The following is a 24,197-nucleotide window of genomic DNA, read 5'->3' on the forward strand; positions in this document are numbered from 1 at the left end:
GCCCTGTTTAGCAACATGATTAGCTTAATCACAGAGAGTTACTGCAGCATGATTCTCGGGGTGTTACATTACCTCGTTACCGGTTTTGTTCTCTTTTCTCGTTTCGTGTTCCGGCATCCCCGTGATCAAATCACAAAGTGTCTGGCCAGACAATGATGGACACCGTAACACCGAGTGGGCCCGAGTATATCTCTCCATCGTCGGAGGAGCAAATCACAATCTCGAGCTATCAAGTTACTTAACATACTTTCCCATGAACCCGTAAGCCGCCGTAATAGCCATCCAGTTACGGATGACGTTTAACAAACCCCAAAGTTCATGAAGCAAGCATGAAGAAACTCGATACTCTCATGGTCTAAGGAATTATGCAAACATTAACTATCTCTGTGTTATAAACCATTAACCTGTGACGAATGAATCTCTTAGCATAACATCAATCCGGGTCGATTCAACACAAATGTTCTCTTAACATTGTGCCCTCAAAATTGCTGGCATAGACATGCCCATGATCAGGAAAACAGAACCATCATGCAACACTTGAGCTAGTCTTAGAGGCCAGACTAGGAATACTTCTTACCGTTTATTATTCCACACGTGCATATGAGTCTTCCTTCGAGCCTCGTGCATATTGCAGACTCGAGAATCATTGCAGTTATAGCATGGAACATAAACATAATTATGAACTCGGAGATAAATAATATCATTTATTATTGCCTCTAGGGCATATCTCCTACACATTTATGTTGGGCGAGGGAGGTAGGTGGCCGCCTGCCACGCGGCACCGATGCGAAACGAGTGGCGCGTGCGTTTGCTGTCTGCCTTGACCCAAACCGAGCTCATGTTTGCGTTCAAAATGGATCAGGCCAAACACAAAACGAACAAGATGGGTTCAGGCCGTCGCGCGGTTGGCCGTGGGGTCTGTTCATTTTGCCCAAACAGACGAGACCGGACGGGATGGAGTCGCGCGTGAATGGAGGGTCAGCCTCGTACTACTACGATGGGAAAATAAAATGAGGAGAAAAAACTACTACTACAGGATCCCGCGATGGCATACCGAAGATACGCCCACGCACCTTGTTGTCACAGCCCGGTGGCGGTGGGAAAAGGGCTCCCGGCCCGAGACAAAGGCGCCATCTCCATCCATCTCGCACGTCCCCGCCCGGTCTAGCTTTCCATGCTCGCTCTTGCTTCGTGCAAAGTAGCAATATTTTGGGGGCTTTCGGCACGGATCCAGGAGCCCTTGTCACCCACAGTATCTCCCCTCCTCCTTTTCCCATGATCCTGTTTAGTGTAAAAGAACACTGGAGTAGTGGAGTAGTTCCAAGTTCCAACTTGTAGCCCTTCCGGGATTCCATGAGCTGATGAGCACGACCATCGCACTGCCCAACTCCAGTTGACATTCTTGGGAGTGGGCGTCAACATTACATACAAATTGTACTTGTAGGATTATCTTCATAACTTTTAGTGTGAAATTATGAAAACACTTAAGATTTTTTAGCCGAAAACATATTCAGATTTTTTTGAGGAGTATTCAGATTTTCTTCTATGACGCCATTTTCAATTGGAGGAAACCCTGACCCATTCGTAATCGTAAAGAAAAAAAAACACGGTCAAGGATCCAATTTCTGGACCGCCGTAGCCGGAAAGCCCGGCCCATGCAACCGGCCCAACGTTCTCCACTCACAGACCAAGTCCAGAGCCGCCCGTTCCCCACCCGGAACCGCTGGAGAGCTCGCGAATCTGCTCGTCGTCGCCATCCCCGCCCGCCCCGATCCGTCCGCCGTCTCCCCGTCCGGCTCCCGATGGCGAGGTTCCGGTTGCACTGGCTGGAGGCCATGCTGCCGCTGGGCATCATCGGCGGCTTCCTCTGCATCATGGGCAACGGCCAGTACTACATCCACAGGGCCGCGCACGGCAGGGTAACGCCGCTCCCTTTCCCCATTTCCCTCTCCCCCGAATCCCGATCCGAATCTCTCTCGTGCTGAGGCGGGCGTGTGGTTTGTTGGATGCAGCCGAAGCACATCGGGAACGACATGTGGGACGTCGCCATGGAGCGCCGTGACAAGAAGCTCGTCGACAAGCCCGCCGCCAACTAGGTGCGGATCCGATCCCATGCCGCCGCTCCCTCTTGGGTTTCTGGGGTCTCGGCTCTGTGATGAACTTCTAGGGTTTGGACCGCTGTTGGGTTAGAATAGATCCCTCTTTGTTGTTGGGTACGAGGTGTTTTTGTGGGGGGTTACTAATTGGGAGTGTCTGCTGGGAATTTGCGCATTTCTCCGCAGCTGGATTGCCATGTTTGATTGGTAGTGCGTTGCAGACCACTGGAGACTTCGGGATACTTGATTGTCATGTTTGGCTGTTATGCTTCGACTGAATTGGATTGCAGTGTGCTAGACTTGTACAATTGTACTGGATTTCTGATTTGGTTGTTACTCTATGGTAGCCCCATTTTCGCTATCAAATTGATGGTACAGCTTGGGTTCTTGCGGTATTTGAATGTAAGACTAGTTTAGAAAATGGCAGAGCGCGCTCAGCTCTTTTGCAATGAGGTAAATGCCATCTGGTTGGGTCTATGAGGTGGGAGAAGTGATACTTCGGGTCTGGCAGCGCTTCCTCTGGTCGTGTTATCCAGTCATCGCAGTGGAAAAGAAAAACTGACTACTTCTGTTTCACAGCTTGCTTTGCCTAGTCTTCTGAAGAATGTTGATCTAGGAACTACATTTATCTAAGTAGACTCTCCAATCTCCTGTGAATACCTGTAGGCTGGCCCCAGAATGGAAACCATGATTGTTTTTACACCCTCTAGCAGACTTGCAACGTGATCTTCATGTTACATTGTTCCCCATTTTCCTTTCATTATCTTGTGATTGCCCGGTCTATTCTTGTCTTCCTCAATAGTATTATCCTTCCCGTGCATCCGTTCACTTCATGAATAACATTAGCATTCATGATAATTCTTTGTTTTAACTGTTTACCACTTCACATCGGCATCGTTTGAACAATATTCTTAAAAATGTAGTTGGATTCATCTGAAACAATTTTGCCTTCCTTTTCCCGTTGCCTTCCTACAAACAACTGCTATTGACATCACACTGCTCACCACAAGTTTTCTTTCGCCAAATTACTCTTTGATTGAATTCAATAGTTGCTCTTTAACTGACATTATTAAGTCTCCCTTTTATGCCTGTGGGGCTGTGACTCTGATTTTTAGTTAATCTCTCTCCTTGTAGTCTTCTATCATATTCATATTTGCTGAATCCAGGTGTTCCTGTCCATAAATGTCCTATGACCTTCAGTACTACCTTTTCACTTTCATCTCCAGAAGGAATAAAATACAAATCAAGTTCTTATTAACACTTGTATTTTCCCATTGTATTGGTGATTTTTTTTTATGGTTTCTAATCTGGAACAAATCTATGTCTGACGGAATGTTCTACACTTTGATATTCTAGAAGCGTGAATCCATGATGTTTGTTTTCATGATATTTATGTTTTGTCATCTGTTTTTGGCTTTGTCAAATCCAGGTAATGTCAGTTCAGTTACTGTCTAAAAAAAGGAACTGTGATGCATGTGACTTGTAGTTATGAAGTACTCCCTCTGTAAAGAAATATAAGAGCGTTTAAACCACTAAACGCTCTTATATTTCTTTACAGAGGGAGTAGTAGCTTATCTTTAGCTAGCACTTACTCTGAAAATTAGTGCCTTTGTTCCTCTTTGTTATGCTTCAGGACGCATTTTTCTTTCTCGTTTTGTTTGGATGATGCTCACTGCAGATTCTTGCGAGGTTTACGATTAGCCACTGAAAGAGTAACTCTTGTTTTTGTAGGATATTGATCAGCAATTGATCTTTCTTGGATGTTGACGAAGCTCTTTCAGAAGCTCAGAAATACTGCTGTGTAGTTTCCTTGTATCAATGGGAAACTGGGGCTTCTGTTTTTGTTTTTGGTTTCCCAACCTTGGATGAATAATGTGTACCTAAAGTTAATCAAACAAAATATGGTTCCCTTGCAAATTATTTACCCTTTCCCTCCTTGATTGTTCATGAACAATGTGTGATGTTTGTTGTATCTATTATGGATTTTTATATGGATATACTTAATCTACCTGTTCATGAGATCCAAATTGGCTGGTACAATTGTTCTGACCAGAGCCGAGTTGTGGCTCTTCAGAAACAAATTTTCTCCTGTATGAATGTGAGTGTTTGAAGGACAGGCCTGACGCAGTGGTGAAGTATTCCCCACGTGTGCCAAGAGGTCTTGGGTTTGACCTGGCCTCTCTGAATTGCACTGGGCAAGGCTTGCCTTGTACGTATAATCCTTCTCTAGACCCCACCTGATGTGGGAGCTTTTAACATTGGGCAAGGCTTGCCTTGTATAATCCTTCCCTAGACCCCACCTGTTGTGGGAGCTTCTAACATTGGGCAAGGCTTGCCTCGTATAACCCTTCCCTAGACCTCATCTGCTGTGGGAGCTTCTAACATTGGGCAAGGCTTGCCTTGTATAACCCTTCTCAAGACCTCACCTGCTGTGGGAGCTTCTAACATTCGGTTTAATCGGAATCATATTTTTCCTAATTGTAGGGGCAACGTTTTACTAGAATTCCGCAGTTCGCACAGCTGCCTTAAACTCGTCTTAAGTGTGGCAGTAGCTTGTGCAAGAATGTTACTTATTCTGAATGGAACAACCAAATTCTGTAGTTGAAGTTTTGTGTGTTGGTGGTCTGCCTCCCTTGCCGCTTCTCCGGCAAGTTTGTGGAAGGGCATTAACTCTCTTATAGCCCTAACCGCATGGAGTATCTGGAAGCATAGCAACGCCGTTCTCTTCGACGACCTCCAGCCATCTACCGATGAGCTCGTCTGCACCATCATGGAGGAGGCTCGGCTTTGGGCACGGCCGAAGCCAAAGGAGTCGCATTAGTGATCCCTATAGTCTAAACCGAATGTACCGAGGCTGAGCAACCTCCATCATGCTCAGATCGGCAACTTGTACGTTCTCTCCGCCTATCAATTGAACGATATGCAACAATGCGTATTCATGAAAAAAGAGTTGATATTACAAAAGGAACTAAGAATCACAGACCCACGGATATGATGCTCATATTAGATCTCACCTTGAACAGGCGAACTGGTAATTACACTGGGGAAAAAGGTAACAAATGAGACGAAGAGGCCTTCTCTACATGCGTGCGTGTACATACATGATTGTTTCAGCAAACACCAAAGGCCGCTCGTCAGTCTTGGCATTGCTGCTGCTGGGGGGAGGCCTTCTCCGGCGAGCAATTATCTTCAATGGGGTTTGTCTGCTGTGAACCTTCATCTTCCTTTGGACTCCGGTGCATTGGTGACCCGGCAACTCCGGTGACAGCGCTGCTGCTGTTGTCTGCGCTCCTCGGCTCCGGCGCTTTGTCGGTGCAGGGAGATGGGGGATGGGGGGGTGGCAACCGGCACATTGTCGGCGCGGCGAGACGGCGACTGTGGGGCAGCAACCGGCGCATTTTCGGTGCGACGAGAGGGTGGCTGTGGGGCAGGAACAGCCGCATTGTCGGTGCGGCGAGAGGGCGGCTGTGCGGCAGCAACATGCACATTGTTGGTGTGATGTGAGGGGGGCTTGGGAGGGGCAGTGCCGGGGTTGGCCGGTGTGTCGTGCTCGGCCTCCTCCTCCTCCTCGTATTCTTCTTCTTCTTCCTCGATGATGTCCTCTTGGAGGCCGACCACGGTTAGCTGGTTGAGGTCGACGATCTCCCGCAGGAAGCGGTTCTCCCTGGCGTACACCGTGTTCTCGGTGGCCAGCCGCGCCTTCTCCGCCAGCAGCGTCTCCAGCTGCTTCCGTACCTGCGCAGCAAGCAACCATGTCTTTCAGGAGCACGAATGGCCGGTGCAAGGAGGAGGAGGGAGTGGCCAACCACAACGTGTATGTATACCAGGTCCTCGTTGGCGGCGTGGTCGTGGTTGCCGGCCCGGTGCAGGCGGGTCTCCTCCTCCAGCTGCGCGCACCGCTCCTTGGAGAAGGCCAGGTCGGCGTTCACCGTCTTGAGCTCCCGCTGCAGCAGCTTCACCTTGGCCGCCATCACGTTCGCCACCTGATCCATGGCGGAAGCTGCTCTCATTCCATAACCAGAGAAACCCCGACACGGACGCACGCACGCAAAAGAGGAGGCACCTTACGTCGCGAGAAGCTTTGATCTGGGGCGACTCGAAGTCGGTCATCATCGGCGACATGAGCTCCGGGGTGCCCAGGTTCAGGTGGGCGCTCCGCATGTCCACGCTGCACGTCTTCCTCCTGATCTGCAGCTTCCTCCCCACCACCGCCGGCGTCCTGCTCTCCGCCATCGTCGCCGCGTGCAGGCCCTCCTGCAAAACCGTCCCCGTCGATCAATCTCTGGAGGATGCCCTGACAAGCCGACGATCCGCTTGGACGCCGGAGTTAAGCAAAAGAGACTTGCCTCCAGCGCATTCTTGATGTGCCCTCCCATGTCGAACTTGGGCCCTTCCGATCCGTTCTGGAACGTGGGGCTCTCCGACTTCCGGACCGGGTCGTAGGACCACCGCGATTGAGCTTGCTGATGAGGTGAGACCGTGAGAGATGTTGGGAGGCAAATCAAAGCTTAAATGGAGTGGATGACATGGTAACTGAAGCAAAATCTGAAGGCAACATTGCATATTTCCATGCAACAGGTGACCGATCCTTACCGGACTGCCGGCTGATGTGACCAGAGGCTGGCTCCGGGCGTCCTCTGTGGGGGCACTTTCGTCGAGCATTGCCTTGGCTTGCTGCGCCAGAAGCCCCCACAGCCCTTGCTTCGCCTCGTCTTTCTTCACTGGTGAAAGCTTGGAGTCGTCGTTCGTGGCGCTCGACGTGGACGTGTACAGCATGGTCACAGGATCCTGCTAGGTCTCAGAGCAGATGGTTGTTCAGGCATCGGATTCGGCAACGGCAACGGAGGAGATGGGAGAAAGGGGGCGGACCTGCGAGAACATGTCGTTCTGCCGGCCGGCGCGCGGGGACGCCCGTGGGGACGTCGACGTGATGGGGTCAGCCGGCCGGCCGGCGCGCGGGGACATGCGCAGGGACGACGACGTGGCGGGGTCGGCCGGCCGGGCGGCGCGCGGGGACACCCGCAGGGACGACGACGTGACGGGGTCGCTCGGCCGGGCGGCGAGCGGGGACGAGGAGGATGCGGTGAAGCGCTCGGCGAGCGCCTGCATGTCCCCGCGCGCGGCGGAGGCGAGCAGGGTCTGCGCGGCCAGGGAGCGGTCGGGCCGGCGGCTGTCGTCGGCGAAGCGGGTGGCGCGCGGGGACGCGGTGGCGGGCGACGCGGAGTCGCCCGGCGACGGCTGGCGGTGGTCCTCCACGAAGGTGTTCGACCGCTGGATGCCCTGCTTCCTCCGGTACGCCATCGCCGCGCGCTGCCGCTCTTGGATGGAGTCGCAGTCCTACCGTGCCAAGCATAGGTGGTGGTGCTGCGATGCTCTCTTCCGTGGCATGGCTAGCTGCCATTCCACGCGCGGGCAGGGGGTAATGGGCAAGCCATGGCCGTTGCTTCGTAACCAACTCGCCCGCGTTTTTAGGCCGCGCGTGGGGCCGTCCAGCACCTGTCTGCTCGTTTTGGACGTGAATTTTCATTCGCAACCAGTGGCGGAGCTAGGCTTTTTTTTTTCCGAATGGCGGAGCTGGCATTTGACATCAGGGTGGTCCGTCTAATTTTTTTTACCACATGCAGTATATCCTTTCTTGTCTTCATAGCATGCTTGTGCTTTTTACCCTAAAAAAATATGCTTGTGATTTATTTTTTTGCAATATCACCGGTCGTGTTCATTCTTTAATAATTCTGTAATAAGAGTTTACTTTCTATCAATCACAATGACACAATTGAACAGAAATGATGCGTCAAATTGCCCGGTTCATGTTCATCTATTTTACTGGACAATGCACAACACAACAAATAGCCAGCAATGAAGCAAACAAATCAAAAATTGGGGAATCGGGAAATGGTACCTCAAATCAGGTCAAGCCTAGTGCCAGAGTGGGCGGTGGGCGGCTGCCGCCGGCTTCATAAGACTACCCACAGTGAGAGTAACATAGATGATAACATCACACTTATCTAGGCAAAATAGATGACGTGGCATGTAATTAATGAAAAAAAGAGGCATGTGGTAACATAGCTAGTTACTGTAACATCACACATAGGGATGGCAATGGGGACAATCCCCTATGGGGATACCTACAACATCCCCATCCCCATCTATTCCCTATCATCCCATCCCCATCCCCGTTTATATGACTGGGGATGAAATTTCCCCATACCCATGCCCCACTGGGGAACAGGGCCCCATTAGGGTTCCCATCCCCATAAACAAATACTCATATACATAATATGACACCCTATAATCAACATACATAAATGGTGTTATCCTTGTCCTGCTAATGCCTATCTAGGTCGTACTTACTTCTTGGTCATGGTGGCAGCTGAGGTGAGGATGTGAGATAGGTTTAAGGTTTTTTCAGAGCTTTTTTTGTTTTCGCAAGTTTGTTTGTGAATATTTTAAGGTTGACCGCTGTGTCACAGTTACTAACCGGGTCCCCGATGGGTATTGGGTCTGGGGAATAGGATATCGTCCCCATCCCCGTTGTACCCTATGGGGAATAAATTAGTTTTGTAAATATCCCCATGGGGATGTTTTTCGCCCATCCCCACCCCCTAATAGATGAAATCCCCATGGGTTTGGCGGGTATGGGGCCCCATTGCCATCCCTAATCACACATCCACTGAGTCTAATTCTCTCAACATGCGGCCTTCCACCTCAGCAAATGCGCCATGTCAACATCCACTAACACTATTTTGCAAGCCCATGCAAACAACATGCATATTCTTTATCACACATAGTGGAAGTAAGAAACATTTCTACATTAAAAAATAATACCCCTTGATTGACATCATTTTCTTTATATATAATTCATCTGAAATTAATCTTTAAATTCCCGCCGCAACGCGCGGGGAAATCATCTAGTATCAAGAAAAGACGAGTCTACAACGTAATAAATGAAGTGACGCATGACACAACACATATGTTACTACCCACTGTGGAGGTAGTAACATAGACTAATAACATATGCATGTTACTAGTCTATGTTACTACCCATTGTGACTAGTCTAACCAACTCGCCCACGTTTTTTTTGAATTTTCACCGGGGGGGGAGAAGAAATCCTCCCCACCTGAATTGTATTCATTTGTTGCCTATAGGCTTTGCAGCCTAATACAAGATAGGGTTCAAGTGAACCAGAAGTATAGGGGGCACGGGAAGGAGAAATAAAGAAAAACAACACACAGATAACACATGGCGAGGGGGTGGACACAACACAACAAGGGGCACCACGGACGCTCGAACTGCAGCGGCGAGCCGAGACTAAACCATGACACTGCACCATCGACGCAATCGAAAAACACCGGGCAACCAAGACTGCACAACGCCGCGACACCACCTGTGTCATGGGGTACATTCGAACGGTCACGCCGGGCCGAGACGACGCCACGGCACCTGTGTGCCACAGGTGTAGTCAGAGGGCATCACCCGGCATAGAACTTCATAGAGCACACCCAAAACATCACAACAAGGGGCACCACGGGCGCTCGAACTGCAGCGGCGAGCCGAGACTAAACCACGACACTGTGCCGTCGACGCAATCGAAAGGCACCGGGCAACCAAGACTGCACAACGCCGCGACACCACCTGTGTCATGGGGTACATTCGAACAGTCACGCCGGGCCTAGACTGCACCACGGCACCTGTGTGCCACTGGTGTAGTCGAAGGGCATCACCAAGCACAGAGCTCCACAAAGCACACCCAAAACATCACAAGACCGGGGATGAAGACAACGCCATCAAGATGGAAAACGACGGGACGCGTCGCCGCTGTCTCGGCCAGCGAGAGGCCGACCAAGGATTTCTCCCCATCCATGGTCACATCCGCCACGCGACAAGTCACAGAGCATCCGCCAGTAGCGCCGGGTAGCGCTGGAATGGACGGCCCCAGATCCAGGTGAATCCAACCGGCGGAGCCACGCCGGCAGGCACCCTTGACGCCGAGGGCACCAGCGAGGAACCGGTGCGGCGCCCCCAGCGGGAAAAGCCACGAACAACGACAACCCACTTGGGGAACTGGGAGGTGGAGGGCTCCAAAGTCGCAGGAGCCACGACGCCACCTTTGTTGGTGAGCACGCCTAGAAGCACGACGACGATGGGGGGCGGCGGAGGCGGGGAGACGTGGCGGCAGAACAGTAGTTGGCGACGGCCCGATGCAAGGACGCGAAGCAGGGGCGGGGTGCAGCAGTGAACGGCGGATGGGACTCCGCCAAGGCAGCCACGAGGACGGGCTATGGCAGCGGTGAGCGGTTGAGGGCAGGAGGCGGCGGAGGCCGTCACAAGGACGCGGAGCAGGGAGGTGGGGCGCAGCAGGGGACGGCGGGTGGAGCATCCGCCGAGGCAGCCACCAGAGCCGGCCAAGGGCGTCGGAAGCATGCAGACAACGGCGCACCGGCCGGATCTGAAGGGAGGGGCGACAACCGGCAGCGGGGCGGCGACCAGATGGAAAACCGAGCCCAGATCTGACGGAGCCCTGTGCGAAAGAGGGCGAGGAAGCAGGGCTCGCACGCGCGGGTGGGATGGATCCCGCCGCCGCCGGCCGTCGCCGGGCTTTCCCTGACGTCGTTTAGGCCGCACGTGGGGCCATCCAGCACCCGTCTGCTCGTTTTGGACGTGAATTTTCATTTGCAACGCTAGGTATCATGCAGTCATATAATACAGGATACTCCCTCTGTTCCCAAATATAAGTCTTTCTAGAGATTCCAACAAACAACTACATACGAAGCGAAATGAGTGAGTCTACACTCTAAAATATGTCTACATATATCCGTATGTCGTATTCTTTTTGAAATGTCTAAAAAGACTTATATTTAGGAACGGGGGGAGTACATTGTAGTACATGGCTATTTGACCACTTTAACATTCTTTGGCTGAAGGTCTGAACTGACAATAGCTCCGACGTCGTTGTGAGTCGTGACCTTGCCTATTGTTTCCAGTAGTAAGAGCAACTCCAACGCGCTGATCCATTTCGTCCGCGCGTGTTTGTTTGGATCGTCGCGGACATAAAAATCGGCACAACGCACCAACGCAAACGGTTGTGCGTTCGCTTTTCGTCCGTCTGCCGACCCATTATCGGCCTAATTTTGAGCTTGATTTGTGTCGGCGCGGACAAGAGGCGGACGCGCGCGCCGGGCGCCAACTACCCCCCTAGCCCGCTAGCCGGTGGCACATTGACCATCCTCTTCCACCCTTATCGACAGCAAGCCCTCGCCCGTCCCGCCCCGTCGTCGCCGCCGCCCAGTTCCGGTGTCTCTTCCAGCAGTCCATGCCTCCACGCTGCCACCTCCCACGTCGCCGCCAGCACCGCCTCGCCACTGGGCCACCGTAGCTTTCCACCCCTCCCACTCCGACGTCGCCAGCAGCATGAAGTCGCCCCCCGTGGCCCCGGCCAGCTCCTTCTTTTGATGCCGCCGCTCTCGCCTGACGCCGCCAGGTTAGCCACCCTGGTCAAGGGGAGGTATGGGGCTCTTCACCGGCCAGCTTCTTCGTTGACGCCCGCAAGTTGTTCGACAGTTTGCCTCAAGGTACAAATGGACTCCATCGACGAGTTCTTTTTCCACAATTTTCTGTGCAACTCTGACGATTCCTCATCAGATGATGAGGAGATGGTGGCTGCTGTGTTGGTCCATGACCACCTTAATAGGCAGCGGCCGTTGTTCCGGGGCTCGATCCCCGGGCACACTCCGACGTTGAATCGCAACCGAGAGAGCGGCATTTCCTTCTTTGGAAGGACTACTTTGACACATCCAACCCGCTGTTCAAACATCAGAAATTCTGGCGGTGTTTCCGTATGGCTAGGCATGTTTTCAACCGTATTAGAGAGGGGGTGGTCGGATACGATATTTCTTTCGAGTGCAAAGAGGATGCCCTTGGAAAAATTGGCTTCTCATCTTATCAGAAATGCACCGCAGCTATCCGGATGCTTGCATACGGAGTGCCCGGTGATCTCATTGATGAGTACGTCCATATGAGCGAGTCTACGCGCCTAGAGTCCATCTACAGATTCTACATGGCTGTGATTGCTGTGTTTGGTCTTGAGTACTTGTGAGAGATGACTGCTGAAGATACAACCCGCTTGTTGGCCATGAATGCCAGCAGGGGCTTCCCAGGGATGCTTGGCAGCATAGACTGCATGCACTGGGAGTGGAAGAACTGCCCTTCTGCTTGGCAAGGGCACTATAGGGGCCATGTCAGGGCTTGCATTGTCATACTTGAGGCAGTGGCCTCACAAGATCTCTGGATCTGACACTCTTTCTTTTGCATGGCCGGATCGCACAATGATATCAACGTGCTTCAACGCTCGCCGGTGTTTGCAAGGCTTGCCGAAGGCAACAATCCGCCGGTCAATGTTAACATCAACAGCCACAACTACAACAAAGGTTACTACCTAGGTGACGGTATCTATCCTCAGTGGACTACTATTGTGAAGACACACTACAAAAAAAGACACATCTGTGACATTTTGGGCCGAACGATTTTTTTCTATCATGCTTATGACACTTCTATGACGATAATTGTGACAAAACCGGGTATCATCATAGATGTGGCGGGCTCCTACTTCTAGGACAAAAAATCATGACAAAAAATGGGCTTTTCGTCCTGGGCGGGCCGGAGATGCAGCTGCATGACATTCTTGTTGGAAATATGCCCTAGAGGCAATAATAAATGGTTATTATTATATTTCTTTGTTCATGATAATTGTCTATTGTTCATGCTATAATTGTATTGTCCGGAAATCGTAATACATGTGTGAATACATAGACCACAATATGTCCCTAGTAAGCCTCTAGTTGACTAGCTCGTTGATCAACAGATAGTCATGGTTTCCTGACTATGGACATTGGATGTCATTGATAACGGGATCACATCATTAGGAGAATGATGTGATGGACAAGACCCAATCCTAAGCATAGCATAAAAGATCGTGTAGTTTCGTTTGCTAGAGCTTTTCCAATGTCAAGTATCTTTTCCTTAGACCATGAGATCGTGCAACTCCCGGATACCGTAGGAGTGCTTTGGGTGTGCCAAACGTCACAACGTAACTGGGTGACTATAAAGGTGCACTACGGGTATCTCCGAAAGTGTCTGTTGGGTTGGCACAGATCGAGACTGGGATTTGTCACTCCGTGTGACGGAGAGGTATCTCTGGGCCCACTCGGTAATGCATCATCATAATGAGCTCAATGTGACTAAGGCGTTAGTCACGGGATCATGCATTGCGGTACGAGTAAAGAGACTTGCCGGTAACGAGATTGAACAAGGTATTGGGATACCGACGATCGAATCTCGGGCAAGTAACATACCGATTGACAAAGGGAATTGCATACGGATTGATTGAATCCTCGACACCGTGGTTCATCCGATGAGATCATCGTGGAACATGTGGGAGCCAACATGGGTATCCAGATCCCGCTGTTGGTTATTGACCGGAGAGGCGTCTCGGTCATGTCTGCATGTCTCCCGAACCCGTAGGGTCTACACACTTAAGGTTCGGTGACGCTAGGGTTGTAGAGATATATGTATGCGGAAACCCGAAAGTTGTTCGGAGTCCCGGATGAGATCCCAGACGTCATGAGAGGTTCCGGAATGGTCCGGAGGTGAAGAATTATATATAGGAAGTCAAGTTTCGGCCACCGGGAAAGTTTCGGGGGTTACCGGTATTGTACCGGGACCACCGGAAGGGTCCCGGGGGTCCACCGGGTGGGGCCACCTATCCCGGAGGGCCCCGTGGGCTGAAAGTGGAAGGGAACCAGCCCTTAGTGGGCTGGGGCGCCCCCCTTGGGCCTCCCCCCATGCGCCTAGGGTTGGGAACCCTAGGGGGGAGCTTCCCCCTTGCCTTGGGGGGCAAGGCACCCCTTCCCCCCCTTTGGCCGCCGCCCCCCCCTTGGAGATCTCATCTCCCTGGGCCGGCGCCCCCCAGGGGGCCTATATAAAGGGGGGAGGGAGGGCAGCAACACACAGCCTTGGGCGCCTCCCTCCTCCCCTGCAACACCTCTCTCTCTCTCTCTCTCTCTCTCTCTCGCAGAAGCTTGGCAAAGCCCTGCCGAGACCCGCTACATCCACCACCACGCCGTCGTGCTGCTGGATCTCCATCAACCTCTCCTTCCCCCTTGCTGGATCAAGAAGGAGGAGACGTCGCTGCACCGTACGTGTGTTGAACGCGGAGGTGCCGTCCGTTCGGCACTCGGTCATCGGTGATTTGGATCACGGCGAGTACGACTCCGTCATCCACGTTCATTGGAACGCTTCCGCTCGCGATCTACAAGGGTATGTAGATGCACTCCTTTCCCCTCGTTGCTAGTAGACTCCATAGATGCATCTTGGTGAGCGTATAAAAATTTTAAATTATGCTACGATTCCCAACAGTGGTATCAGAGCCAGGCCTATGCGTAGTTACTATGCACGAGTAGAACACAAAGTAGTTGTGGGCGTTGAGTTTGCCAGTTCTTCTTGCCGCTACTAGTCGTTTCTTGTTTCGGCGGCATTGTAGGATGAAGCGGCCCGGACCGACCTTACACGTACGCTTACGTGAGACAGGTTCCACCGACTGACATGCACTAGTTGCATAAGGTGGCTAGCGGGTGTCTGTCTCTCCTACTTTAGTCGGAACGGATTCGATGAAAAGGGTCCTTATGAAGGGTAAATAGAAATTGGCAAATCACGTTGTGGTCATACGTAGGTAAGAAAACGTTCTTGCTAGAAACCTACAAACCACGTAAAAACTTGCAACATCAATTAGAGGACGTCTAACTTGTTTTTGCAGCAAGTGCTATGTGATGTGATATGGCCAAAGATGTGATGAATGATATATGTGATGTATGAGATTGATCATATTCTTGTAATAGGAATCACGACTTGCATGTCGATGAGTATGACAACCGGCAGGAGCCATAGGAGTTGTCTTTATTATTTTGCATGACCTGCGTGTCGTTGAATAACACCATGTAAATTACTTTACTTTGTTGCTAAACGCGTTAGCCATAGAAGTAGAAGTAATCGTTGGCGTGACGACTTCATGAAGACACAATGATGGAGATCATGATGATGGAGATCATGGTGTCATGCCGGTGACGAAGATGATCATGGTGCCCCGAAGATGGAGATCAAAGGAGCATAATGATATTGGCCATATCATGTCACTATTTGATTACATGTGATGTTTATCATGTTTTTGCATCTTATTTGCTTAGAACGACGGTAGTAAGTAAGATGATCCCTTATAATAATTTCAAGAAAGTGTTCACCCTAACTGTGCACCGTTGCGAAGGTTCGTTGTTTCGAAGCACCACGTGATGATCGGGTGTGATAGATTCTAACGCTCGAATACAACGGGTGTTGACGAGCCTAGCATGTACAGACATGGCCTCGGAACACACGCAATACACTTAGGTTGACTTGACGAGCCTAGCATGTACAGACATGGCCTCGGAACACGGAGGACCGAAAGGTCGAGCATGAGTCGTATAGAAGATACGATCAACATGGAGATGTTCACCGATCTTGACTAGTCTGTCTCACATGATGATCGGACACGGCCTAGTTAAACTCGGATCATGTTTCACTTAGATGACGAGAGGGATGTCTATCTGAGTGGGAGTTCATTAGATGAACTTAATTATCATGAACTTAGTCTAAAATCTTTACACTATGTCTTGTAGATCTAATGGCCAACGTTGTCCTCAATTTCAACGCGTTCCTAGAGAAAACCAAGCTGAAAGATGATGGCAGCAACTATACGGACTGGGTCCGGAACTTGAGGATCATCCTCATAGTAGCCAAGAAAGATTATGTCTTAGAAGCACCGCTAGGTGAAGCACCAATCCCAGAGAACCAAGACGTTATGAACGCTTGGCAATCACGTGCTGATGATTACTCCCTCGTTCAGTGCGGCATGCTTTACAGCTTAGAACCGGGTCTCCAAAAGCGTTTTGAGAAACATGGAGCATACGAGATGTTCGAGGAGCTGAAACTGGTTTTTCAAGCTCATGCCCGGGTCGAGAGATATGATGTCTCCGACAAGTTCTTCAGTTGTAAAATGGAGGAGAATAGTTCTGTTAGTGAGCACATACTCAGAATGTCTGGGTTGCATAACCGCTTGTCTCAGCTGGGAGTCAATCTCCCGGATGACGCGGTCATTGACAGAATCCTCCAGCCGCTTCCACCAAGCTACAAGAGCTTTGTGATGAACTTCAATATGCAGGGGATGGAAAAGACCATTCCTGAGGTATATTCAATGCTGAAATCAGCTGAGGTAGAGATCAGAAAAGAACATCAAGTGTTGATGGTGAATAAAACCACTAAGTTCAAGAAGGGCAAGGGTAAGAAGAACTTCAAGAAGGACGGCAAGGGAGTTGCCGCGCCCGGTAAACCAGTTACCGGGAAGAAGTCAAAGAATGGACCCAAGCCCGAGACTGAGTGCTTTTATTGCAAGGGAAGTGGTCACTGGAAGCGGAACTGCCCCAAATACTTAGCGGACAAGAAGAAGGCCGGCAACACCAAAGGTATATGTGATATACATGTAATTGATGTGTACCTTACCAGTACTCGTAGTAGCTCCTGGGTATTTGATACCGGTGCGGTTGCTCATATTTGTAACTCAAAACAGGAACTACGGAATAAACGGAGACTGGCGAAGGACGAGGTGACGATGCGCGTCGGGAATGGTTCCAAGGTCGATGTGATCGCCGTCGGCACGCTACCTCTGCATCTACCCACGGGATTAGATTTAAACCTCAATAATTGTTATTTAGTGCCAGCTTTGAGCATGAACATTGTATCTGGATCTCGTTTAATTCGAGATGGCTACTCATTTAAATCCGAGAATAATGGTTGTTCTGTTTATTTGAGAGATATGTTTTATGGTCATGCCCCGCTGGTCAATGGTTTATTTTTGATGAATCTCGAACGTGATGTTACACATATTCATAGTGTGAATACCAAAAGATGTAAAGTTGATAACGATAGTCCCACATACTTGTGGCACTGCCGCCTTGGTCACATTGGTGTCAAGCGCATGAAGAAGCTCCATGCAGATGGACTTTTGGAGTCTCTTGATCACGAATCATTTGACACGTGCGAACCATGCCTCATGGGTAAGATGACCAAGACTCCGTTCTCCGAAACAATGGAGCGAGCAACGAACTTATTGGAAATCATACATACCGATGTGTGCGGTCCAATGAGTGTTGAGGCTCACGGAGGATATCGTTATGTTCTCACTCTCACTGATGATTTAAGTAGATATGGGTATGTCTACCTAATGAAACACAAGTCTGAAACCTTTGAAAAGTTCAAGGAATTTCAGAGTGAAGTCGAGAATCAACGTGACAGGAAAATAAAATTCTTACGATCAGATCGTGGTGGAGAATATTTAAGTCACGAATTTGGTACACACTTAAGGAAATGTGGAATAGTTTCACAACTCACGCCGCCTGGAACACCTCAGAGAAACGGTGTGTCCGAACATCGTAATCGCACTCTATTGGATATGGTGCGATCTATGATGTCTCTTACCGATTTACCGCTCTCATTTTGGGGCTATGCTTTAGAGACTGCCGCATTCACTTTAAATAGGGCTCCGTCGAAATCCGTTGAGACGACACCGTATGAATTATGGTTTGGGAAGAAACCTAAGCTGTCGTTTCTAAAAGTTTGGGGATGCGATGCTTATGTCAAGAAACTTCAACCTGAAAAGCTCGAACCCAAGTCGGAAAAATGCGTCTTCATAGGATACCCTAAGGAAACTATTGGGTATACCTTCTACCTCAGATCCGAGGGCAAGATCTTCGTTGCCAAGAACGGGTCCTTTCTAGAGAAGGAGTTTCTCTCGAAAGAATTGAGTGGGAGGAAAGTGGAACTTGATGAGGTGATAGTCACCCCTTCCGAACCGGAAAGTAGCGCAGCGCGGGAAAATGTTCCTGTGGTGCCTACACCGACTGGGGAGGAAGTTAATGATGATGATCATGAAGCTTCGGATCAAGTCACTACTGAACTTCGTAGGTCCACAAGGACACGTTCCGCACCAGAGTGGTACGGCAACCCTGTCCTGGAAATCATGTTGTTAGACAACGGTGAACCTTCGAACTATGAAGAAGCGATGGCGGGCCCGGATTCCGACAAATGGCTAGAAGCCATGAAATCCGAGATAGAATCCATGTATGAAAACAAAGTATGGACTTTGACTGACTTGCCCGACGAGCGGCGAGCCATAGAAAACAAATGGATCTTTAAGAAGAAGACGGACGCAGATGGTAATGTGACCATCTACAAAGCTCGACTTGTCGCTAAGGGTTATCGACAAGTTCAAGGGGTTGACTACGATGAGACTTTCTCACCCGTAGCGAAGCTGAAGTCCGTCCGAATCATGTTAGCAATTGCCGCATACTATGATTATGAGATATGGCAGATGGACGTCAAAACAGCATTCCTTAACGGCTTCCTTAAGGAAGAGTTGTATATGATGCAGCCGGAAGGTTTTGTCGATCCTAAGAATGCTAACAAAGTATGCAAGCTCCAACGCTCAATCTATGGGCTGGTGCAAGCATCTCGGAGTTGGAACATTCGCTTTGATGAGATGATCAAAGCGTTTGGGTTTACACAGACTTATGGAGAAGCCTGTGTTTACAAGAAAGTGAGTGGGAGCTCTGTAGCATTTCTCATATTATATGTGGATGACATACTGTTGATGGGAAATGATATAGAATTCTTGGAAAGTATAAAGGCCTATTTGAATAAGTGTTTTTCAATGAAGGACCTTGGAGAAGCTGCTTATATATTAGGCATCAAGATCTATAGAGATAGATCAAGACGCCTCATTGGTCTTTCACATAGTACATACCTTGACAAGATATTGAAGAAGTTCAGTATGGATCAGTCCAAGAAGGGGTTCTTGCCTGTATTGCAAGGTGTGCAATTGAGCAAGGCTCAATGCCCGACCACGGCAGAAGATATAGAAAAGATGAGTGTCATCCCCTATGCCTCGGCCATAGGGTCTATTATGTATGCCATGCTGTGTACCAGACCTGATGTAAACCTTGCCGTAAGTTTGGTAGGAAGGTACCAAAGTAATCCCGGCATGGAACACTGGACAGCGGTCAAGAATATCCTGAAGTACCTGAAGAGGACTAAGGATATGTTTCTCGTTTATGGAGGTGACGAAGAGCTCGTCGTAAAGGGTTACGTCGACGCTAGCTTCGACACAGATCTGGATGACTCGAAGTCACAAACCGGATACGTGTATATATTGAATGGAGGAGCAGTAAGCTGGTGCAGTTGCAAGCAAAGCGTCGTGGCGGGATCTACATGTGAAGCGGAGTACATGGCAGCCTCGGAGGCAGCATAGGAAGCAGTCTGGATGAAGGAGTTCATTACCGACCTAGGGGTGATTCCCAATGCGTCGGGCCCGATGACTCTCTTCTGTGACAACACTGGAGCTATTGCCCTTGCGAAGGAGCCCAGGTTTCACAGGAAGACCAGGCATATCAAGCGTCGCTTCAACTCCATTCGTGAAAGTGTTCAAAATGGAGACATAGATATTTGTAAAGTACATACGGACCAGAATGTAGCAGATCCGTTGACTAAACCTCTCCCTAGGGCAAAACATGATCAACACCAGGACGCAATGGGTGTTCGATTCATCACAATGTAACTAGATTATTGACTCTAGTGCAAGTGGGAGACTGTTGGAAATATGCCCTAGAGGCAATAATAAATGGTTATTATTATATTTCTTTGTTCATGATAATTGTCTATTGTTCATGCTATAATTGTATTGTCCGGAAATCGTAATACATGTGTGAATACATAGACCACAATATGTCCCTAGTAAGCCTCTAGTTGACTAGCTCGTTGATCAACAGATAGTCATGGTTTCCTGACTATGGACATTGGATGTCATTGATAATGGGATCACATCATTAGGAGAATGATGTGATGGACAAGACCCAATCCTAAGCATAGCATAAAAGATCGTGTAGTTTCGTTTGCTAGAGCTTTTCCAATGTCAAGTATCTTTTCCTTAGACCATGAGATCGTGCAACTCCCGGATACCGTAGGAGTGCTTTGGGTGTGCCAAACGTCACAACGTAACTGGGTGACTATAAAGGTGCACTACGGGTATCTCCGAAAGTGTCTGTTGGGTTGGCACGGATCGAGACTGGGATTTGTCACTCCGTGTGACGGAGAGGTATCTCTGGGCCCACTCGGTAATGCATCATCATAATGAGCTCAATGTGACTAAGGCGTTAGTCACGGGATCATGCATTGCGGTACGAGTAAAAGAGACTTGCCGGTAACGAGATTGAACAAGGTATTGGGATACCGACGATCGAATCTCGGGCAAGTAACATACCGATTGACAAAGGGAATTGCATACGGATTGATTGAATCCTCGACACCGTGGTTCATCCGATGAGATCATCGTGGAACATGTGGGAGCCAACATGGGTATCCATATCCCGCTGTTGGTTATTGACCGGAGAGGCGTCTCGGTCATGTCTGCATGTCTCCCGAACCCGTAGGGTCTACACACTTAAGGTTCGGTGACGCTAGGGTTGTAGAGATATATGTATGCGGAAACCCGAAAGTTGTTCGGAGTCCCGGATGAGATCCCGGACGTCACGAGAGGTTCCGGAATGGTTCGGAGGTGAAGAATTATATATAGGAAGTCAAGTTTCGGCCACCGGGAAAGTTTCGGGGGTTACCGGTATTGTACCGGGACCACCGGAAGGGTCCCGGGGGTCCACCGGGTGGGGCCACCTATCCCGGAGGGCCCCGTGGGCTGAAAGTGGAAGGGAACCAGCCCTTAGTGGGCTGGGGCGCCCCCCTTGGGCCTCCCCCCATGCGCCTAGGGTTGGGAACCCTAGGGGGGGAGCTTCCCCCTTGCCTTGGGGGGCAAGGCACCCCTTCCCCCCCTTTGGCCGCCGCCCCCCCTTGGAGATCTCATCTCCCTGGGCCGGCGCCCCCCCAGGGGGCCTATATAAAGGGGGGGGAGGGAGGGCAGCAACACACAGCCTTGGGCGCCTCCCTCCTCCCCTGCAACACCTCTCTCTCTCTCTCTCTCTCTCTCTCTCTCTCTCTCTCGCAGAAGCTTGGCAAAGCCCTGCCGAGACCCGCTACATCCACCACCACGCCGTCGTGCTGCTGGATCTCCATCAACCTCTCCTTCCCCCTTGCTGGATAAAGAAGGAGGAGACGTCGCTGCACCATACGTGTGTTGAACGCGGAGGTGCCGTCCGTTCGGCACTCGGTCATCGGTGATTTGGATCACGGCGAGTACGACTCCGTCATCCACGTTCATTGGAACGCTTCCGCTCGCGATCTACAAGGGTATGTAGATGCACTCCTTTCCCCTCGTTGCTAGTAGACTCCATAGATGCATCTTGGTGAGCGTAGAATTTTTTTAAATTATGCTACGATTCCCAACAATTCTTTGGGCCGTCCATGACGGAAAAAACTGTGGTAGAAGCGAGGGCGAGGAAAACATCGGGGAGTTCCCGGTTACGGTGGGTGGTCGGGGACCGAGCGATGCCCATTTCTCTCGTACACGTACGCGCGTGGGTGCGAGGCGTTGGGCTCTAACTGAACCCGAGCGAAGCGTTCACCTACTGAACCCGAGCGATTGCACTGCAGGCTACGCGTTATTGAACCCGAGCGATTAATCGATCTGGCTATTAACTGAACCCGATCGAGTGATTTCTTTGCTACTGCTGCTAACTGAAGCCGATCGAACCTGCTGCCTCTTGATGAACAGTGAGTGTTGTTGGGGGGTTGGATGAACAGTTCCCGGTGGGGGGTTGGATGAACAGGACCCCGTGGTAGTAGAGGCCATTGCCGCTGGATGAACAGGACCCCGATCGAGCCAGTTGGGGGTGGATGAACAGGACCCCGTGGAGGGCTGGTTGAACAGTAGCCGGTGGAGGGCTGGATGAACAGTAGCCCATGGAGGGGTGGTTGAACAGGACCCCGTGGAGAGGGCTGGTTGAATAGTAGCCGGTGGAGGAGTGGTGGAGGCTGGATGAACAGGAGCCCGTGGATGAACAGTCGCAGGTGGAGGCTGGAGGAGGTCGACGGTGGATGAACAGTAGCCCGTGGAGGCTGGAGAAGGTCGACGGTGGAGATGAACAGTAGCCCATGGAGTCCCGTTTTGCGGTACGCCACACCCCTCTCGATCAACAGGACCCCCGTTTCGACCGTAGCGCTCCAACACAAGTCCGTTTCCTCCGTTTTGCGGTACGCCACACCCCTCCCGATCAACAGGACCCTGTTTCGACCGTAGGAGGTCCAAGAGAAGTCCGTTTCCTCCGTTTTGCGGTACGCCACACCCCTCCCGATGAACAGGATCCTGTTTCGACCGTGGCTGGTCGAACAGAAGGCTGTTTCCTCCATTCTACGGTACGCCAGGCCTCGTTTCGATCGGCTGTTCCATCCAAGACGGTTGGCTCCCGATGAACACGACGCAGTGCGTTGCCTCCCGATGAACACGATGACGTAGTTTCTCCGTTCTGACCCAGCCGGTTGGCTGCCGATGAACACGACGCCGTTGCTGTCTCTCCATGTACACGATCCATGGCCGTACGTATGCGCGAGTAGGCATTCGAGACCCCGCCCGTATGTACGTACGTGGTAGTATTTACTTTCTTGCACCCTGGCTGTACGTACGTGTACATGGTACGTGCGCACCTCTACTACGACACGTGCCCTTCCTTACTCGGCCACGATTCATCGCTGCAATCTGCAGACAGACCGATCGTATGTACGTACACGTTCGCGACCAGAATGACAACGCTACATACGCTTCGACCAGGTGGGTCCCGACTGTCAAGGAGGATAAGGAGGCACTTCCTTGCGTGCGAAGATGTAGCTGGTGGGTCCCAACAGTCAGGGGGAAACGTTTTTTTCGCAAAATACGGTGGCCCATCCGGTGGGTCCCTGCTGTCAGGTGGAGGAATCATTATTTTGCGCGTAATAAGGTTGCACTTCCTTGTTGTAGCCATGGACCCAGCTGTCAGCCTCTCCACGTATAGTACTCTTCCGATGGAAGTCGTTCCTTGACCACATTGACCACGCCGCGCCGAGAGCACCAAGGTGGTGGATGACGATGAGGCCTAGGAAGGAGACGACACGGAGCCGGGGAAGACCCGGCAGTGGATGCCCACGCGGAGAGGAGTACGAGATTTCACTGGTTCGGCTAGCGGTGAGTAGAAGGATGGCCTGGCTAGCGGTGGAAGTAGTAGGGGGCGGTGAGGCATCTGCGGTAGCACAGCCGGCCACGGGAGGCAGGAGCACGCGGCATGACCGGCTCTGGTTTGGACGGCTGGAGCAAGAAGACCAGAGGTTGAAGAAGCACTACGGCCGTTGGATGGACATCGTATGATCACTGGAGCTAGAATCGTTCAAATTGACTAAGTTGACAAACCCCTCCGTCCCCGTCAACTTAGTAGGCCCACAAGTCAGCCTCCCACTACGGTGGGTCCCGGCTAGCAGGGGAGTATTCATTTTTTTGTGTGTAATAAGGAGGCACTTCCTTGCGTGCGAAGATATAGCTGGTGGGTCCGAGCTGACAGCGGGGGGGGGGGGGAGTTTTTTTTTGCAAAATACAGAGGCTCTTCCGGTGGGTCCCAGCTGTCAGGTGGAGGAATCATTATTTTGCGCATAATAAGGAGGCATTTCCTTGCGCGCGGTCGTGGACCCAGCTGCCAGCCTCTCCACGTACAGTCCACTTCCGATGGATGTCGTTCGTTGACCACGTTGACTACACCGCGCCGAGAGCACCAAGGCGGTGGATGACGGCGAGGCCTAGGAAGGGAATGACACGGAGCCAGGGAAGACTCGGCAGTTGTTTCCCACACGGAGGGGAGTACGAGGGTTTACTGGTTCGTTTGCCGTCGCCGGAGAATAACAGCAGGTGTGGGTGAGTAGAGGGATGGCTAGGCCAGTGATGGGAGTACGGTGGGGCGGTGAGGCCTGTGCGGCAGCACAGCCGACCGTGGGAGGAGGGAGCAGGCAGTCCCACCGGCGCTTGTTGGAGCGGCTGGAGCAGGAAGAGCAGAGATTGA

General features: G+C 51.0%; 2 protein-coding genes across 2 annotated transcripts; one reads left to right on the forward strand and one right to left on the reverse strand.

The window, feature by feature from the left end:
- The first annotated feature begins 1,617 nt into the window (after positions 1–1,617).
- Positions 1,618–4,123, forward strand: LOC109743427 (NADH dehydrogenase [ubiquinone] 1 alpha subcomplex subunit 1). The gene is made up of 3 exons (XM_020302517.3): positions 1,618–1,919; positions 2,013–2,096; positions 3,828–4,123. The coding sequence occupies exons 1-2, from the start codon at positions 1,656–1,658 to the stop codon at positions 2,094–2,096; spliced, it is 348 nt and encodes a 115-aa protein (XP_020158106.1). The 5' UTR covers positions 1,618–1,655; the 3' UTR covers positions 3,828–4,123.
- A 953-nt stretch (positions 4,124–5,076) lies between these two features.
- LOC109743426 (uncharacterized) lies at positions 5,077–7,535 on the reverse strand. The gene is made up of 6 exons (XM_020302516.4): positions 6,966–7,535; positions 6,690–6,884; positions 6,443–6,559; positions 6,165–6,350; positions 5,921–6,079; positions 5,077–5,831 (listed from the first exon to the last, which is right to left on the reverse strand). The coding sequence occupies exons 1-6, from the start codon at positions 7,395–7,397 to the stop codon at positions 5,313–5,315; spliced, it is 1,608 nt and encodes a 535-aa protein (XP_020158105.4). The 5' UTR covers positions 7,398–7,535; the 3' UTR covers positions 5,077–5,312.
- Positions 7,536–24,197: the final 16,662 nt, after the last annotated feature.

Source organism: Aegilops tauschii, chromosome 1, assembly GCF_002575655.3.
Source record: "Aegilops tauschii subsp. strangulata cultivar AL8/78 chromosome 1, Aet v6.0, whole genome shotgun sequence".
Taxonomy (NCBI): Eukaryota; Viridiplantae; Streptophyta; class Magnoliopsida; order Poales; family Poaceae; genus Aegilops; species Aegilops tauschii.